This window comes from Coregonus lavaretus (assembly GCF_964263955.1).
Source record: "Coregonus lavaretus genome assembly, chromosome: 9".
NCBI classification, from domain to species: Eukaryota; Metazoa; Chordata; class Actinopteri; order Salmoniformes; family Salmonidae; genus Coregonus; species Coregonus lavaretus.
The window spans coordinates 58,591,385-58,612,558 of NC_139996.1; the positions used below are offsets into that span (position 1 = coordinate 58,591,385).

At 41.8% G+C, this 21,174-nt stretch overlaps 1 protein-coding gene across 1 annotated transcript in view; it reads left to right on the forward strand.

The window, feature by feature from the left end:
* The window catches only part of ankrd26 (ankyrin repeat domain containing 26), a 117,891-nt gene extending 97,123 nt beyond the window's left edge, over nucleotides 1-20,768 (forward strand). The window contains exons 41-43 of the mRNA XM_084169135.1: nucleotides 11,643-11,886; nucleotides 18,395-18,440; nucleotides 20,124-20,768. Coding sequence (XP_084025261.1) covers nucleotides 11,643-11,886; nucleotides 18,395-18,440; nucleotides 20,124-20,281 — 448 coding nt within the window. The 3' untranslated portion in view covers nucleotides 20,282-20,768. The remainder of the gene's footprint in view (nucleotides 1-11,642; nucleotides 11,887-18,394; nucleotides 18,441-20,123) is intronic.
* The last annotated feature ends 406 nt before the right edge of the window (nucleotides 20,769-21,174 follow it).

Genomic DNA, 21,174 nt, shown 5'->3' on the forward strand with positions numbered 1-21,174 from the left:
CTAGGTGACAAATATGTCAATGTGCCCTTGAGCAAGGCACTTAACCGTAATTGCTCCTGTAAGTCGCTCTGGATAAATGACTAAAATGTACTGTTGGTGTCCATATGCATGCATTCATAAAGCCTTTATAACAGCTATATAACACAACATTTTGTCAAAAGCTGTCATAAGTAGTTTTAAATAGTTATGAGTCACGGCAATCGGTTGTAATGGGTGTTAAAATTACTGTTCATCCTGGTTTCATATGCTCTAATGTCAACTGTTACTAACAACTGTTATTATGAAGTCTTCATGACAACTTATGTCATATGTTATTACATGCTACATAAGAGTCTACATACTAGTGATGACAAGTTCGGCTCTTTTTACTGACTCAGATCTTTTCGACTCATTTCGTTCATTTGATTCGGTAACGCCCAGAGCACGCAGGACCCCCTACCTGGCGAACGATTAACTAAAAACTTGAAAGAATCATGATTCTACAAGTCTCTTGTTCGCCATAGGGGGCTTATTATTGGAGCTGTCCTTTGTGACTGAGACTAATAAAAGTGTGCTTCAAACAATGTACATTTGTGATTGCTAGCCATGTCTATTTATACCTTTGAAACAAGGTTTAGTTGTGGCCGCAACCGGACTAGATTGTTAACAACTCTTGGCGGAATGACACTGCTTGACTGCCGCGAGGCAGATCAGCACAATATCAGTCGCGAACTGCAGCAGCCCCAGAACGATTCGTTCTCGAGTTCGAGTGTTGAGCAGAGGCAGGCTGTGTATGTTTTGCTTCTAATAAAAGCTGTGTCCATCGAGTAATATTCAATAATCAATTAATAGCATTAATTATTGCACTATGTGATCAACTATCATTTCTAAACATGTATTTTTCTCCTCTCTGCTGCCTACAGCATGATCTATTTCCCTTCGCGCACATGATAGACTAAATAAGACAGTTGCTGGTCAGAGCACGTGTCCGGAGCTGATGAACCGGTGGAGCGTGTATTAATCCTGCTGTAGAATTCATTGTGGTCAGCAGGTCAAACGAACGGCTAAAATGAACGAGTCACTCGGAAAAACTAATCATGACACTCGAGTTAGTAAAAAGAGTTGAATTAATTGTTCGTGAACTGCACAACACTACTACATACCAGATGTTATAACAAGGTGTCATTTACTAACCTCCTGTGTCACATTATTACATTGAATGGAATGATGGGCGTCTTAACCATGTCATATGGCTAAGATGGTGCCGATAGAGGGCACCTCGCCTCGAGCGCCGATACAACATTGCAGGTTTCTTTTTTTGTGTGTTTTTCCTAGTGTTTTTCTCAAATGTTCTTGATCAGTTTGTTTTGTGCATTACTACACACACCCGGTATAACTTTTGGAATACGAATTGTTGGGTACTCACCGTCCACCCGACCTCCCCAAATTCCCTGAGACAGCAGAACAATGGACTAGCTTCTTCGGCGAGGAGCCGAGCCTCGGAGTCCTACCGGAGAGTAGGAGGCGAAGACGCCGACAGAGAGGCAGACGTGGCGGGGTCTTAGTGAGATTAAGACGCCAGGCAACCCATCCTCCATTACCGAGCATACTACTGGCCAATGTTCAATCATTAATGAACAAACTTGAGGATCTCCTTCCAGAGGGACATCAGATCCTGCAATATACTCAGTTTTTCTGAGACTTTCCTCCGACATCCAGACAGATTATATACAACCAGCGGGTTTTACAGTTTTTCGAGCGGATAGGAAGCGGGCTCTCTCTGGCAAGAGCAAGGGTGGGGGGCTCTGCTTTATGACCAACAACATATGGTGCGACAGGGGAAACATACAGGAACTTGCGGGTTTCTGCTCCGCCGACTTGGAATACTTGGTCATAAAATGTTGTACTTTTTACCTTCAGAGAGTTCACTGGGATTATTGCCATGGCTGTGTACATCCCACCCCAAGCCGAGACCAAAAAGGCTGTCAAAGACCTTCATTGGACCCTGAACAAACTGGAGACTGCATTCCCGGAGGCAGCGTTCATTGTTGCGGGGGACTTTAGCAAAGGTAATTAGAGAACCGTGCTCCCAAATTATTACCAACACATCGACTGTCTAACTCACAGATATTCTACACTTTACCACTGCTACATGCCTTTTCGACATGGGTATAAGGCCCTCTCCCGTCCTCCTTTTGGAAAATCCGACCATGACTCCATCTTGCTTCTACAAACAGACTCGAGGGCAGTTCCGGTGATCAGGTCTGTACAGTGTTGGTCCGACCAATCAGAATTCACGCTCCAAGACTGTTTTGATCATGTGGACTGGAATATGTTCTGGGCTGCCTCTGGAGATAATGTTAATGAATACGTCGACTCAGTCATCGGATTCATAAAAAAATTCATAAATGACCTGATACCGATAGTATCTTTCAAAACGTACCTGAATCATAATCCGTGGATTGATAGCAGCCTTGTAGGGAAACTGAAAGAGAGAGATGCTGCTAAGAAATAGGGCCAATAGTTTGGTTAAACAGTACAAATATGATTTACGCAGACCGATCAAGATGGTGAAACACAAGTATAGAGATAAAGTGGAGGAGCAATTCAGCGGGTCGGACACAAGGCGTATGTGGCAGGGGCTACTAACGATCACGGATTACAAAAATAAAGCCAGCCACATCACGGTCACCAACGCTAACCTACCAGACGAGCTAAACACCTTTTTCCTCAAGATTTGAGTACAATGACCCTGAGCTGCCGAGGAGAGCCCCCGATGACAATGTGGGCTACACACTCAGTCTCCACTGAGGACGTATGTAAGTCATTCAAACGTGTTAACCCTCGCAAGGTTGCTGGCCCAGATGGCATTTCTAGCCATGCCCTCAGAGCATGTGCAGACCAGCTGGTTCTCTGACATTTTCTATCTCTCCCTAGCTCAGACCTCTATACCCACCTGCTTCAAGATGTCCACTATCAACCCTGTGCCCAAGAAAGGGAAAGTAACTGAACTGAATGACTACCGACCAGTAGCACTCACTTCCGTCATCATGAAGTGCTTTGAGAGGCTAGTCAAAGACCATATCACCTTCTCCCTCCCTGACACACTCGACACTCTCCAATTCGCCTTCCGCCCTGACAGATCCACGGACGACACAATCGCCGTTGCACTGCACACTTCCCTTACCCACCTGACAAAAGGAATGCATATATGAGGATGCTGTTCATCGACTACAGCTCGGCCTTCAATACCATAGTGTCCTATAAGCTCATTACAAAGCTCACAGCCCCTTTACTTCCTGACAGGCTGCCCCCAGGTGGCGAAGGAAGGCAACATTACCTCCTCGACACTGATCCTCAACACGGGGGCCCCACAAGATTGCATCCTCAGTCCCCTCCTGTTTTCTCTGTATACCCATGACTGCTTGGTCTCACACAGTTCTAACTCCATCATCAAGTTCGCTGACGTAGTTGGCCTGATCACCAACAACGATGAGGCAGCCTACAGGCAAGACATAGGCACACTGACGGCATTGTGCCAGGTAAACAACCTTTCCCTCAACGTTGGCAAAACAAAGGAGCCGATTGTGGAATTTAGGAGGAACCAGGCTGGAAACGCCCCCATCCTCATCAACGGGGAGACGTTGAATAACTTTAAATTCCTCGGCGTACACATCTCAAAGAAGCTGAAATGTGCAGCGATGCTCCCCATCCAACCTGACAGAGCTTGATGACATTTGTAATGAGTTTCTGTAAATTATTTTTGGTAGCATTTCTATTTTGAAGATTCAAGAAAACTTGTTGTGCATTTTTCACAATTATCCATCCAATTAGCTTTTTTAAGTAATATTACACTTGATTATTCTTGAATAAGTATCTCCAATTATTTTTGTTTTTCCTCTAACCTATTTTGTGCCTCTATATTACAGTTTCCATTTCCATCTACCTCCTCTGTTATTTCCTTTATTAGTCTAATCTCTTTTGACCGAAACGGCTTTTGTTTTAATGATGAGTTTTGTATTGAATGGCCTCTAAAAGTACATTTAAAAGTGTCCCATACAATAAGGGTATCTGCTGTACCTGCGTTGTGCAGAAAAAAAGTATATTATCAATTATTCTGTCTTAGTTAAGAACAAATTGTCATTCAATAGGCTTTGATTACATTTCCAATATCCCTGTCCACGTGGAAATTCTGTAAGAGTTATATGGAGGCCAATTATATGGTGGTCCGATTGCATTCTGTCTCCTATTAATACTTTTTTTTACTTTTGATGCCAGCAAGAATGAGACCAGGAAGTAATCAAGACGGCTAGCTTGATTAAGCCTCCTCCATGTATATCTCACTAGGTTAGGGATTTTCTGCCTCCATATATCCACTAGTTCTAATGTATCCATGATATTTGTGATCTCCTTAAGTGCTTGAGAGTGATTTCCTTTACAACCCATTGAGGTACTTAAAACCGTATTATAATCTCCAACCATGATAATAGATTCATTCATTTCTTGTGAGCTCAATATATTATTATATATAGTTTAGAAGAAGTGTGGATCATCATTATTTGGCCCATATAGATTAATTTGCCAGATCTGTTTTTGGTCTGATAGCATATTTAAAATAATCCATATTCCTTGAGGATCTGTTTGCACAATCGGATAAAAATGTTTTATTAATTAGTTTAATCACCCCTTTTGAGTTTCTTTGCCCATGGCAAAAATATATTTCTCCCTCCCAGTCATTTTCCCACCCAACCTCATCAATATTTGTAGTGAGTTTCCTGTAAACAATAAATATGATATTCTTTCTCTTTTAGCCAGGTAAAGATGGATTTTATGATCTGCTAAGCCATTACAATTGTAACTGGCTATACTTTTTATTGTGACTTGATGTTCCAAACATATTGCTCACTATATGTATGCTGCAGAGAGATGAGAGGGCATGAGAAAACAAGTTTTGATAAGTCAGGGAAATTAAAGTGCTGAAAACATGTTCGCTCACTATTTTAATAAGAAGATGGAGAACAAGCTATATGATGAAAAATACTGGTCTGAGACCAGTCACCCGGACAGCTGATTAAACTGTGGGTTTGCACAACCAAATCATTTCTGCACAAACTGTCAGAAACTGTTTCCAGGAAACACATCTGCTTGCTCGTCGTCCTCACCAGGGTCTTGACCTGACTGCAGTTCGGCATCCTAACCGACTTCAGTGGACATATGCTCACATTCGATGGCCACTGGCACGCTGGAGAAGTGTGGTCTTCACGGATGAATCCCGGTTTCAACTGTAATGGGCAGATGGCTTGCATTGTGTCATCAGTGGTTTGCTGATGTCAATGTTGTAAACAGAGTACCCCATGGTGGCGGTGGGGGTATGGGCAGGCATAAGTTACAGACAACTAACACAATTGAATTTTATCAATGGCAACTTGAATGCACAGGGATACCGTGACAAGATTCTGAGGCCCATTGTCGAGCCATTCTACCACCGCCATGACCATGTTTCAGCATGATAATGCACGGCCCCATGTCACAAGGATCTGTACACGATTCCTGGAAGCTGAATGTTTCCCATTTCTTCCATGGCCTGCATACTCACCAGACATGTCACCCATTGAGCATGTTTGGGATGCTCTGAATCGACGTGTACGACAGCGTGTTCCAGGTCCTACCAATATCCAGCAACTTTGCACAGCCATTGAAGAGGAGTGGGATAACATTCCACAGGCCACAACGGCCTGATCAATTTATGTTAAGGAGATTTCGCACTGCATGAGGCAAATGGTGGTCGACATTTCCTTCCCATAAAGTTGACTTGTTTTCTGATCCACTTCCCTACCTGTGGCCAACAGATGCATATCTGTGTTCCCAGTCAGGTGAAATCCATAGATTAGGGCCTAATTTAATGTATTTCAATTTACTTATTTCCTTATATGAACTGTGCGGCTTTTGAAATTATCAATCATAGTCTGCTGCTGGAAAAATGGCTTTACACCCCCTGATATATTGTGGATAAATAGTTACTTGTCTAACAGAACACAGAGGGTGTTCTTTAATGGAAGCCTCTCCAACATAATCCAGTTAGAATCAGGAATTCCCCAGGGCAGCTGTCTAGGCCCCTTTACTTTATTTAATCTTTACTAATGACATTTGAGTAAAGCCAGTGTGTCTATGAATGCGGATTACTCAACACTATACACGTCAGCTACTACAGCGCCAGCTACTACAGCGACTGAAATGATTGCAACACTTAACAAAGAGCTGCAGATAGCTTCAGATTGGGTGGCAAGGAATAAGTTAGTCCTAAATATTTCAAAAACTAAAATCATTGTATTTAGGACAAATCATTAACTAAACCCTAATCCTCAACTAAATCTTGTAATAAATAATGTGGAAATTGAGCAAGTTGAGGTGTCTAAACTGCTTGGAGTAACCCTGGATTGTAAACTGGCATGGTCAAAACATATTGATACAACAGTAGCTAAAATGGGGAGAAGTCTGTCCATAAAAAATTGCTGCTCTACCTTATTAACAGCACTATCAACAAGGCAGGTCCTACAGGCTCTAGTTGTGTCGCACCTGGACTACTGTTCAGTCGTGTGGTCAGGGGCCACAAAGAGGGACTTAGGAAAATTGCAATTGGCTCAGAACAGGGCAGCACGGCTGGCCCTTGGATGTACACAGAGAGCTAACATTAATAATAAGCATGTCAATCTCTCCTGGCTCAAGGTGGAGGAGAGATTGACTTCATAACTACTTGTATTTGTGAGAGGTATTGACATGTTGAAACTACCGAACTGTCTGTTAAAACAACTAGCATACCCCACAAGACATGCCACCAGAGGTCTCTTCACAGTCCCTAAGTCCAGAACATACTATGGGAGGCGCACAGTACTACATAGAGCCATGACTACATGGAACTCTATTTCACATCAGGTAACTGATGCAAGCAGTAGAATCAGATTTACAAAACAGATAAAAAATACACTTTATGGAACAGCGGGAACTGTGAAGCAACACAAACATAGGCACAGACACATGCATACACACACATGATAACATACGCACTATACACAAGCGTACACATGGATTTTGTGTTGTAGATATGTGGTAGTGGAGTAGGGGCCTGAGGGCACACACTTAGTGTGTTGCGAAATATGTTATGAATGTATTGTAATGTTTTAGAAATTGTATAACTGCCTTAATTTTGCCGGACCACAGGAAGAGTAGCTGCTGCCTTGGTTAATGGGGATCCATAATAAATTCAAATGCAAACTCAGTAAAATCTTAGAAAAGTGTTGCATTTTGCGTTAATAATTTTGTTCAGTGTATATTTTCACAAATCGATACTTGGAGTCAACTATCGATAAAAAATAATATTGTGATATGTGACTAACTATTTTTTTTAAATTTTTTATCACTATCAGATACGGGAAGGGCCGTTGTGCCGCAAGTGTTTTTTATTAGTTTTTTAAAGAAAATGTTGGCTGTTTGCTTGGGTACAGTGGCTTGTGAAAGTATTCAGCCCCCTTGGCATTTTTCCTATTTTGTTGCCTTACAATCTGGAATTAAAATGGATTTTGGGGGAGGGGGTTGTATCATTTGATTTACATAACATGCCTACCACTTTGAAGATGCAACATATTTTTTATTGTGAAACAAACAAGAAATATGACAAAAAAACAGAACTTGAGCGTGCATAACTATTCTTTACTTCCGTAAAGCCCAGCTCTGTGGAGTGTGCGGCTTAAAGTGGTCCTATGGATAGATACTCCAATCTCCGCTGTGGAGCTTTGCAGCTCCTTAAGGGTTATCTTTGGTCTCTTTGTTGCCTCTCTGATTAATGCCCTTCTTGCCTGGTCCTTGAGTTTTGGTGGGCAGCCCTCTCTTGGCAGGTTTGTTGTGGTGCCATATTCTTTAAATGTTTTAATAATGGATTTAATGGTGCTCCGTGGGATGTTCAACATTTCAGATATTTTTTTATAACCCAACTCTGATCTGTACATCTCCACAACTTTGTCCCTGACCTATTTGGAGAGCTCCTTGGTCTTCATGGTGCCGCTTGCTTGGTGGTTCCCCTTGCTTAGTGGTGTTGCAGACTCTGGGGCCATTCAGAACAGGTGTGTATATATACTGAGATCATGTGACAGATCATGTGACACTTGGATTGCACACAGGTGGACTTTATTTAACTAATTATGTGACTTCTGAAGGTAATTGGTTGCACCAGATCTTATTTAGGGGCTTCATAGCAAAGGGGATGAATACATATGCACGCACGACATTTCCGTTACTTATTGTTTCGAATTTTTGAAACAAGTTATTTTTTTCATTTCACTTCACCAATTTGGACTATTTTGTTTATGTCCATTACATGAAATTAAAATTTAAATCCATTTAAATTACAGGTTGTAATGCAACAAAATAGGAAAAACGCCAAGGGGGATGAATACTTTTGCAAGGCACTGTACTTTGATAGAAGGGAGCTCTATACAATACTGTGCATTGCCTTACATTTGTTTTGGACTTGGGCACTCTGATGAGACCCCTGGTGGTATGTCTGATGGGGTAAGTATATCTGTCAGAACTATATGTAAGTTAATTATTTCTCATTAAAGCAATGCAGACAGTCATGCATCTTGCTGATATTATCCCATTGTCTACAGTGACGTGCTGCTCTTTTCTGGGCCAGGTGCAGCTTTCCTGGGTCCTTTTTTGCAACACCTGACCATATAACCGGGCAATAGTCAAGATGGACCTCTTTATCACAGACAGACTTCTCCCCATCTTTACAACAATAGAATCAGTATGCCTTGACAATGACAGTTTAGAATCTAAGGTAACACCAAGAAAGTTTAGTATCCTTTAGTTGCTCAACAGCCACTTTATTTAGTACCAGATTCAGCTGAGGTCTAGTACGTAGGGAATGCTTTGTACCATATACAATGCTTTTGGTTTTAGTTATGTTCAAGACTAGTTTATTCCTAGCAACCCATTCTACAACTGACTGCAACAACTGACTCTTTGTTTGGGGTTGCAGTGATATCACAAGCTGTGGGTGCTGACAAACTTAATGAACACCTGCTCTTTCCATGACATAATGACCAGGTGAATCCAGGTGAAAGCTATGATCCCTTATTGATGTCACTTGTTAAATTCACTTTAATCAGTGTAGATGAAGGGGAGGAGACAGGTTAAAGAAGGACAGAGCTCTTATCCAGAGAGCACGGTCCAGCAGAGTGGGGCCGCAGTGGTCCAGGCTGTGCCCAGGCAGTTGATTGACTAGGACAGGGAGAGGTAGCTGGAGGGGCATCCGAAGCCATGGAGGGAACACCCAAGCCCCCGGCAGAAGACAGCTGGTACAGGGGCTCAAAGCGATTTGAAAGTCTTAATTCCGGAAGCGGTGGAAGAAGGCAGGCGCGCCGAGAACGATTGTTCTCCTTCTTTCTGGTTCTGACGCATCCATTTACTCTCACCTGGAGTCGGAACAGTGAGCAGGCATTTTCTGGTTCAAGCTTGTAGAGGGGTGCAGTGGTGGAAATTGATCATAGTCCAGGGCGTTCCCATTATGATCCTCTTGGATGTGTTGATAGGAAGCATTTAAAAATGCCGATAGTCTCATAGAATCCTTATTCAGTTCAAGGCGCTTGGTCAATTTTTTCATTTTTTTTTCATGAAGTGTAATAATCCTTTCTTTAGCTGCATCAAGTTCAATATATTTTTCACAAATGAAGGTATCCATTGGACCTTTCCCTGTGACAACAATGAACATGTGGCATATTATACATTTAATAGCTTGCGAGTACCCCGCAGATTTTTCAAACAGAAATTTGCATCCTGTAGCACTAACTCCAAAAAGTTTTGGGACACTGTAAAGTCCATGGAGAATAAGAGCACCTCCTCCCAGCTACCCACTGCACTGAGGTTAGGAAACACTGTCACCACCGATAAATCTATGATAATCGAGAATTTCAAAAAGCATTTTGCTACGGCTGGCCATGCTTTCCACCTGGCTACCCCTACCCCGGCCACCAGCTCTGTACCCTCCGCTGCAACTTGCCCATGCCCCCCCGCTTCTCCTTCACCCAAATTCAGATAGCTGATGTCCTGAAAGCTGTGCTAAATCTGGACCCCTACAAATCAGCTGGGCTAGACAATCTGGACCCTTTCTTTCTATAATTAGCCGCCGAAATTGTCGCAACCCCTATTAGTAGCCTGTTCAACCTCTCTTTCGTATCGTCTGAGATCCCCAGAGATTGGAAAGCTACCGCGGTCATCCCCCTCTTCAAACAGGGTGACACTAGATCCAAACTGAGCCTTTTCATAAGTGAAATTATGTTGCTCCATTGCCAAATTACGTAACTTCCTAACAGATTTTTCCTCCTTCCTCATTATATTTACCGGCCATTGTGCACTCATTAAATCCCATGCTGTGTATACTTCTTTCATGTAATCTAAATCCCATTTCGGGTTGCTTATCGCTTTATCAATTATACATTTCCGTGCTACTTGTAATTTATCCCTTTTAAAACTACCATCAAGAGGATAGTCATTATCTGTCCATGCTGATAAATCACTAAGATATGGTTCCACATAAAAAAATTATGTGGTGTTGATTCTCTATATTTTTAACAGAGATATGTTTGAGATGCGGAATTGTCAGTAACAATTTCGTCATAGCCTTTCTTTCCCTTTCTTAAATATTTTAATGTGCAGTGGTTGTATGAATTTTGGATCTGTTCTTCCAGAACTGTCCCAGAGTCTGTTTTGAACCATCAACATATATTTTTGCAATATTTTGTAGGCTACCAAGGGTGGCCAACCATCCTCCAGGAGAGCCTTAAAGGGGCAGTGTTGTATTTTGAGACGTGCTTGAATATGCAAAGAAGCCAATAGGCATGGTGTAGCCTACATTTATGTCTGATTCCCTATGGTAATACAATATAGTAATGCATTTCATTTTGTAAAGTGGTTCCTTGCATCATACATTGATGTAAAAATGGTGTTTCAGACCATTTTGTATATTTGGAAAAGTGACGTGAGCTTTTGGACAAGTTAAAAAATCTGTCCTACTTGTCCGAAAGACTGGAGTGATCATTATAGGTTAAAACACTTGAACGTCTAAAACTAGATAGAAAGTGTGTAGAAATTATGGACCTATATATATTTTCAAATAACTGCCAATTTTCTGGCCCGTAAATTGAATTTGACAAACAAATCGGTAAGAAAAAGTATCTGTGTGGCCCTCCGTTGATTTACTAAATCCCAATGTGGCCCTCGAGCCAAGAAGTTTGCCCACCCCTCTTATAATGTGTTATACAGATGTTATAAAGGCTTTATGAATGCATGCAAAAGGACACCTACAGTAAAGTGTTACCAAAGTCAGTCCGTAACTCACCCACAAATACAACCACTCTCACTCTCGGTTACACGCTGTGAACCACAGTTTTGTCTCTTTTGAGGTTGTACTGTATTCTATAAAAGTTCCCAAAATTATAGTTTTTTTGGGAAATCCCAATGAGGGATTCCCTCCTGATTCCCAGGAATCCTCCAACCGGGATTTCTGAAAAACCTTTTGAATTGTGGGAACATTTCCGGAATTTTGCAACCCCAAATCTGAATGCTGAACCCCCAGTCATGGTGCTTCTCTCTGTCATCAATCCCAGGTCCAATGAGCGGCTGGCGGAGGCCAACACCAAGCTGATGAGTGAGCGCCACCGCAGCAAGTCCCTGATAGCCAGCAGCATCGTCAACGGCAGCCTGGGTGCGCCCCTGGACATGGGCTCCCTGGGGTCGGTGGGTGCCTACGGGGCCACGCTGGGGCCCCTCAACAGGAGCCTGGGAGGATCTCTCCTCAGCCCCCTGGGGGATGGGGGCCAGAGCAGCAGGGTGGAGGCTTACCTGGCTAAGGTGAGCCGAGCGTTCTGATCAGCAGGCTGACTGAATTCTGAATGGCAATAGAAAATATGCAGGGACTGTGCTCCACATTGCTTAAAGGGATAGTTCACGTTTTTGAAGATTTTGTATAATTTTGACTTGACTTAACCTTTTTGACTTGTGAGGGGATGTTGCATTGTGTTTCCATGCATTCAGATGTCCTTGGTTTACTTTTGACCATTTTTGTAACATATCCCATCTCCATGGTGTCATAATTGGGAGTCAGCAGTGTACTTTTTATGTTCTTTTTATGTAACTGAAAGAGTAGTTAGTTACATTGTAGTTAAACATTTTTATAAAAGTGGCTGTCGTTAAATTAAACTTAATGACTAAACTGTTCTAATGCTTTGCTTACAATTCTTTCCAAGTGCTGTCTTTCTTCCTCTTCTCACTAGACCTACAGTGAGGGAAAAAAGTATTTGATCCCCTGCTGATTTTGTACGTTTGCACACTGACAAAGACATGATCAATCTATAATTTTAATGGTAGGTTTATTTGAACAGTGAGAGACAGAATATCAACAAAAAAATCCAGAAAAACGCATGTCAAAAATGTTATAAATTAATTTGCATTTTAATGAGGGAAATAAGTATTTGACCCCTCTCCAAAACATGACTTAGTACTTGGTGGCTAAACCCTTGTTGGCAATCACAGAGGTCAGACGTTTCTTGTAGTTGGCCACCAGGTTTGCACACATCTCAGGAGGGATTTTGTCCCACTCCTCTTTGCAGATCTTCTCCAAGTCATTAAGGTTTCGAGGCTGACGTTTGGCAACTCGAACCTTCAGCTCCCTCCACAGATTTTCTATGGGATTAAGGTCTGGAGACTGGCTAGGCCACTCCAGGACCTTAATGTGCTTCTTCTTGAGCCACTCCTTTGTTGCCTTGGCCGTGTGTTTTGGGTCATTGTCATGCTGGAATACCCATCCACGACCCATTTTCAATGCCCTGGCTGAGGGAAGGAGGTTCTCACCCAAGATTTGACAGTACATCGTCCCTTTGATGCGGTGAAGTTGTCCTGTCCCCTTAGCAGAAAAACACCCCAAAAGCATAATGTTGCCTCCTCCATGTTTGACGGTGGGGATGGTGTTCTTGGGGTCATAGGCAGCATTCCTCCTCCTCCAAACACGGCGAGTTGAGTTGATGCCAGAGCTCGATTTTGGTCTCATCTGACCACAACACTTTCACCCAGTTCTCCTCTGAATCATTCAGATGTTCATTGGCAAACTTCAGACAGCCCTGTATATGTGCTTTCTTGAGCAGGGGGACCTTGCGGGCGCTGCAGGATTTCAGTCCTTCACGGCGTAGTGTGTTACCAATTGTTTTCTTGGTGACTATGGTCCCAGCTGCCTTGAGATCATTGACAAGATCCTCCCGTGTAGTTCTGGGCTGATTCCTCACCGTTCTCATGATCATTGTAACGCCACGAGGTGAGATCTTGCATGGAGCCCCAGGCCGAGGGAGATTGACAGTTCTTTTGTGTTTCTTCCATTTGCGAATAATCGCACCAACTGTTGTCACCTTCTCACCAAGCTGCTTGGCGATGGTCTTGTAGCCCATTCCAGCCTTGTGTAGGTCTACAATCTTGTTCCTGACATCCTTGGAGAGCTCTTTGGTCTTGGCCATGGTGGAGAGTTTGGAATCTGATTGATTGATTGCTTCTGTGGACAGGTGTCTTTTATACAGGTAACAAGCTGAGATTAGGCACACTCCCTTTAAGAGTGTGCTCCTAATCTCAGCTCATAACCTGTATAGAAGACACCTGGGAGCCAGAAATCTTTCTGATTGAGAGGGGGTCAAATACTTATTTCCCTCATTAAAATGCAAATCAATTTATAACATTTTTGGATTGGATTTTTTTGTTGTTATTCTGTCTCTCACTGTTCAAATAAACCTACCATTAAAATTATAGACTGATCATTTCTTTGTCAGTGGGCAAATGTACAAAATCAGCAGGGGATCAAATACTTTTTTCCCTCACTGTATATATGACTAAATGTCCATCCTGTATCACCTCTATTCTTCTCTCGCCATCTTTCCTTTCCTCCTATTCTTCTAGAGTTTTCTTATATTGGGACTTTGTGCCTAACCTCTCTTCTATTTCTCAATCCTTCAGCTTCTAGCTCAAAAGTCTGTCTCTCATCTCTCCTCTGTTCAGCCAGACTCATGACCAGGTGTGTAGGTGTGTGTTAGCTGACTGACCTGCACCTGCTGCTGCTTCACTCTCCTCTGACCCTCCCCCCTCACCTTCCCATTGGCCCACGCTTGCAGCACTCCACACGTAACCATGGTTTCACAGCATGTGAGAGGGGGTGCATTTGTTTTAGCTTGGCCAGTGCCCCAGGTGGGCGGAGTTTTCTCTTTATGACAAATAGAATGGGCTAAAATCTGCAAACTCCACCCACCCGGTGCACCAGATGACCAAAAGTGAATGCACCCAGTTCTAGTTCAGTTAGTTTTAGGGCTACACATTGTAGCTGCACTAGTGTCCTATCAAGTAATGCAGGGTCACGTTCAGTTTGGCAAACGTTGCAGATAGAAATGGCACGTATAAACCAGGTGTAATTCCTTATTCTACATGTCAGAGAGGCATGGTTGCTCGACATCAGGGCTCTCAACCCTGTTCCTGGAGAGCTACGCTCCTGTAGGTTTTGCTCCAACCCCATTTGCAACTAACCTGATTCAGCTTATTTATTAGAATCAGGAGCTCTAGATTAGGGTTGGAGCTAAAACCTACAGGACGGTAGCTCTCAAGGAACAGGGTTGGAGACTCTGCTCTACATTATAGCCCTACATTTTACATCGGAACATTCCATAACGTTGTGTCCCACTGAACGCAGCCCAGTTGTCACAGATGTCAAAACTATGATTTTGCATTTTAGAGAGGAATTGAGAGAAATACAATTTGGGGGAAATCCTTGAGAAATTCTGGTCGAAACCCTTCTGAATTCCCTGAACCCGTTTTGCTGTGACAACTGTCTGTCATAGGAGATTTTCTTTAGTAACGATTTGACGGTTTGGGATGTCATTCATTTCAATTCAGTATGAATGTAGCCCAGCAATGTTTATTTAAATATCTTAACATACAGATTTAGCCATCTTTTGACCATCTGCCATTCCAGACATATTTTGTTAATTTATGAAAAAATCAGGCCTTTCATAGAGTATCTTGGTGAAACAGCTTGAACAGGGATTTAATTGTTGGACACATGTTTTAGTCAACTTTTCACAACATTCGCACACAAATGTTTCAGGAACAATTGAATAGATTCAAATTAAATACAATGTGTTCTAGATCTGTTCAATAAAACTGCAGCAAAAGCAGCTACTGTATTGTCTTGCTGAGGTGTTGTGCTTGTTGAAATGATCAAAATGGAGACACCTCAGAGGAGGAAGGGGAGGACCATCCTCAGTGAATTTCATAAAAATAGTGAAACATTAAAAAAATCTATCATTTTTATATAAAACTATACTAAATATATTAACGTCACCAAATAGTAGCGTAGCTTCGACAGCACTCTGTAGGGTAGCACCATAGTGTAGCCGGAGGACAGCTATTTTCCATCCTCTACATTATTTTTTTTTTTTTTTTACATTTTATTCATTTAGCAGACGCTCTTATATAGAGCGACTTACAGGAGCAATTAGGGTTAAGTGCCTTGCGCAAGAGCGCATCGACAGATTTTTCACCAAATCGGCTCAGGGATTCGAACCAGTTACTGGCCCAATACTCTTAACCGCTAGGCTACCTCCTCTGGGTACATTGATCTCAATACAAAACCTAGGAAGCTCATGGTTCTCACCCCCTTCCATAGACTTACACAGTAATTATGACAACTTCCGGAGGACATCCTCCAACCTATTAGAGCTCTTGCAGCATGAACTGACGTTGTCCACCCAATCAAAGGATCAGAGAATGAATCTAGTACTGAAAGCATAAGCTACAGCTAGTTAGCACTGCAGTGCATAAAATGTGAAAGACAATAGGCCCTTTTCACGATGACGTCATCTAACTTCCGCCTTTCCGCGTAGCAGGTTAACTTCACTTCCGTTCGCCCGTAACCTGAGACTTCTCAACGAAAATACAACTGTTGACCACTAACTAGCAAGCTAGCTACTTGAAGAAATTCCAAAAGGTACGTTTAAGTTAAATTAGTAAAGTTAAGAGTAATAATGTTTACGTATATGCAATGGTTTGTAACTTGCTAACGTTATTGTTAATTCATAATTGTTCACTGCCTTAGTTACTTAAAAGTGGGCTAACGTTAGCTAACAACAACTTAGTACCAGATACCGATAACGTTAAAAGGTAGCGTTACATTGCTGCCTGGCTGTAATGTAACAAGTTTACTTAGCTAGCTATCTAACCCTTTGTTAGGCAGTTAGTTTATTCATGAATGTATAGTAACTCACCTATTCAAATACTGTTGTGCATGATAGCTAGATAAATATTGATTCCTGGTCAAAGCTGAATGTTAATTTAGCTGTTTCTTTTCTCCCTGCCAACACTTATCGAAAATTTGAACATTTTGAGTTATCACAGAATCTTTCCCAGTCTTTATTGCCGTCAACAACCCACATCGGTTTGTAAGAATTTCGTTGTGTATTAAGTTTAATGATACAAAATCAGAGCTCAGACTGAGAAACAAACTGATCCACAGTGGAACTTTGTGGAATCATTCTTATTAAATCTGCAACCGCAGCAAAACACAACAAAAAGAAAACTTATCTATCTTAACCTATCTTATCATAATGTTAGAGAACTGTTTATCTGAGAAACCTGAAGCCGATGAGCCTCCTCATTTTTCTTCATGGACCTGTAACATCGCCCTCTCACTGTCACCTCACCGTTAACTACACTTGAGACTGTTTCAATACAGTGATTGGGAGAAAGGGCGCAGCATTAGCCATTAATACATTACTGACTCTTATCTTACGGTCGATACAAACAGCAGTAATATTAAAAAGAGGCTGCAAAACAGAAACTCGTCAGCTCATAACCTTCGCTAGCATAGGGCTAATTTAAGCTAAATAAAGATAAACACGTACCTTCATAATCAAACAGGTAACCTTCAACGAAGAACTTGTAGCCTTTATCAAGCTTCGATCTTGAAGTAAGGGACCACTTGTCAGCAAGTCGTTCTACGTCGTTAAGTCGTATTGGTGGCAGATGTGAAAGGGACTGGGTGAACTCCATAATGATGTGCTACTAGCTAAGCGTTCCTAAGCGACACCGGATGTAAACATAACCTGCATCGCGGCAGAACGGAAGTTGTCTGACGTCACGTGAAAAGGGCCTATAGTTGAACAGTTTTGAACAAATATATTTGTTTAAATATGAAGAAGCAAGAGAGAGAGAGCGAGAGAGCTAGCTATATTTAGTAAAAATAAAAAAAATAAACTTTCACTTAGCTAGCGAATGCAGCTAGCTGGTTTAGCCTACTCAAACACCTTTATCAAACAGAGAGGGATGCTGTGTTAGCTAGCTGGCTATGGCTATCCAACACTGGAACTCTTCCAAATCAAGGTAAGCTTTTGGGTGTATTAATTTATTGCCACCGGGGCCCGCCGGTGTAACTGCTAAACTGCTTGCTGACTGTACTGCGTGATTGTATCGGGTTTACTAACATGTAGGTTGTAGTAGCTATGTTGACTATGACATTAGCTAATATGGTTTGGCTTGGAATGTTTTTTTTGCCTGGTCATAGCTGATGGGTTGTGCACTGAAGTCCACAAGCGAAGGGAAAAGGTGAGAGGAGAGCGCATAGATGCGAGAAGGAATTATACAACGGGCAAAATGATCATGCTGTTTGTATGTGGCTGCTATGAAAACTGTGTTTGCGTGTGATCAGGGGTGTATTCATTCCTCAGATTCTGTTGAAAAACGTATTTGAAACTGAAAATGTCAATATCATGTTAGTAGCCTAAACCTATCGATGTTACATCGAGCTGGGTGAATGGAATATGAATGACAGTCAACCAATATGTTGTAATAGAAATAAGGCCATGCTCATAAAAACAATTTGCGTCCTCCCTCATCTTAAATGTCACCGACTGCCACTGACCTCCCAGTAAAATAATCTAACAATGAACACTGTTCAGTTGGTGTAATTCAACCACTACAGAAATACCATTTGTAGGCTGAAGCAGAGCTTTGCTTGCATGCTCTGTTGTGTTTCAAAAATTGCAGTGCTTTTTCTCATGCAGTTCTGTCTGCCTTTTTCATCAAGCACATTTTACCAACATTAGCTTATGTTCAGTGCATTTAATACCAACAAGTAAAGCGGGCAATTTTCCTATTTTTATGGAAAATGGTCTTCTACTTTTCAGATGGTGCAAGTTCTTGTTGTTTTATAAGGATATCCATTATAAAAATATATATAAAAATGCTGAAAATTGTTTCTTCTTTAAAAGCCCACAGCAGTGATAAAGCTTTTGGTTATACCAAAATAGCTCAGAATATGCTTGCTCTTCTTTTCTAGATGCAGAATGAATTGGAGAGAAACATATCAAAGGAGTTGGACCATGGTAAGTGTTTATGCAGGGACTAAATTCAGTCCAAAACATATGACACGTTTGATAATGTTATCATTTTAATAACAGAATATAACAGAATTGTATTTTCAGATCTGGAAATGATGTATTTGTTTTTAAATTCTAATACTAGAGGAACAAGTCCAGATTACTGCAAAAAATATATATATTTTATACACTAGCTTAGAAATTAAGGGTCCTGAACAGTCATTCGGATTTCCATGTAAAATAGCCTTTTGAGTGACAGAAATATCACCTATAATATTTTAAAGAGAAGGTACTTTCTGTCATGGCTAAATGCCTGGAAGTTTGAAAAGACAGGCTGAGTGAGCGGGGAGCTTATATTCATGAGCTTGCCTTGACTGACAGCTCGTTGAAACACCAATGTCAAGAAACTTGGATGCAGTGTTGCAGTAAAATCATCTCAAGCCAATTTGGTGATACACAAAGCAACTCAAACAACATTGATATTGCATAAATAGCTAGGTTTCTATCCAATTGGCAACAGATTTGAATGCAAATATGAGAAAATCCACATTAAAAGAAAATGTGCCTACTCTGGCCAACAGCTCGCAGATACAGTGTGGGTAGGATCTGCAGGTAGGCTAGTCTACATTGTGGATAAGAGCGAGAATGTTTTTATTTGTCAAAATGGCAGTAAAGCATTGACTATCATGTCATCATAATTTATTTCATCTGTAGCCTAATTTAAACCGCATGGATTCCCGAGTCGTAGTGGAAGGACCACACACACCATGTCATCACATGACACCAAGTTTACTTCGATATAATGGTTATTATATCAATATTCTCGCATAAAGGCGTTTCCACCACCATTTCTTGCATTATACATTTCACCGACCCAAAGATCCCACCATGTCGAACGAACAAATTATCTGTCTGCGTTTTTACAATTGTACCGAAACTCCTGTTTCCATCACAGCTGTCGTGATAATTTTTTTATAATCACATAAAAACTGTGGATGGAAACGTGGTTATTGATGTCAATTTGTTTTATACATCTCCTGTTTGGCATGTCTATTGTGATGCGGTTCACAGCAACACTGACAGATGTGTTGGCATGACAACTGCATCAGAGTTTTGAATGACCCTTCCCCCTCTTTTGTTCCATGCTGGCTGAAGACCTAGCTAGCCAGTAACTAGCTAACACCCGACACAGATGAAAGGGGAAACATAAAAGTATCTTTGCCATAGATGAACAGTGTGAACTTTTAATTATATTTGCTGACACCCTACAGTCAAATTTTGGAACCAGTAGAGTAGCTATCTAGCTATATAAACCACGGCCCTCTGAAAACACACCTTCTTCCATGTTGGTTACAAGGCGGTACTTATTTAAATTAGGTAAGAGAATATGATGTTACCATTGGTGTATTAAAATGAGCATTAGGGTGATGCCACACTATCCCCTTAATAATCCCGACTCCTGAATCCAAGTGTTTGACATGGGGGAGGGGACCAGTAACTGTATGATCAAACTTTATCAATGTAGAAGCAACAGTCATTTTTCATACTTTGGTCATCATGCTTTGATCTGGTTTCATCCAAATATCATCCAATTCCATGAAGAACATGATTTTGACTGTTCATACCTTTAAGCATTTCTTTCTCTCCCCGTCTCTCTCTCTCTCCCCTCCCTGTCTTCTCTCTCTTCAGCGACAGCAGAGCTGGAGGGCTCTGCCCGGATGTCTCCGGTGGGCTCTGCCTCAGGCTCCCCTACCAGCCTGGGTCGGGGTCTCAGTGTGGTGGAGGACCCAGTCAGCAGGGCCACACAGCAGTACCTGGAGGTGCTCAAGAAAAACTATATGATTTGACCAACCCACAGCAGGGCCAGGCAGCACTGGGCTGCCCATAGGGAACCACAGCTGTCCATTTTACCATGACCTGGGTGGTGTTCATTAGGGCACGCGGGGGGAACCGTTTTTTTTTTGCAATGGAAGGCAAAAATGTACATTTTTAAGTCCAGGTATTCCTTCCGTTTCAGTCCGTTTTCTTCCGTTTGATGCCCTAATGAACATGACCCTGGTCCTCCTCAATGCCGATTTACATAAAAAGAACATGCACATCGAGAACAACACTAAAGGCCAAAGCCACTCCACTATGACACACTCCAATTTTTGTTTTGTTTTACTATTTATTCTCTGTCTTTTAAGAAAGGAAACAGATGTGATGCACATTGCACTTATAGTGCATTCAGAAAGTATTCAGACCCCTTGACTTTTTCCTCATTCTGTTACGTTACAGCCTTATTCTAAAATTGATTTAAATTGTTTTTTCCGCCCTCATCAATCTACACATAATACCCCATAATGACTAAGCAAAAAAGGTTTTTAGAAATGTTTGCAAATGTATTACAAAAAAAAGTGAAATATGACGTTTACATAAGTATTCAGACCCTTTACTCAGTACTTTGTTGAAGCACATTTGGCAGCGATTACAGCCTTGAGTCTTTGGTATGACGCTACAAGCTTGGCACACCTGTATTTGGGGAGTTTCTCCCATTCTTCTCTGCAGATCCTCTCAAGCTGTGTTAGGTTGGATGGGGAGCGTCGCTGCACAGCTATTTTCAGGTCTCCAGAGATGTTCGATCGGGTTCAAGTCCGAGCTCTGGCTGGGCCACTCAAGGACATTCAGAGACTTGTCCCGAAGCCACTCCTACGTTGTCTTGGCTGTGTGCTTAAGGTTGTTGTCTTGTTGGAAGGTGAAC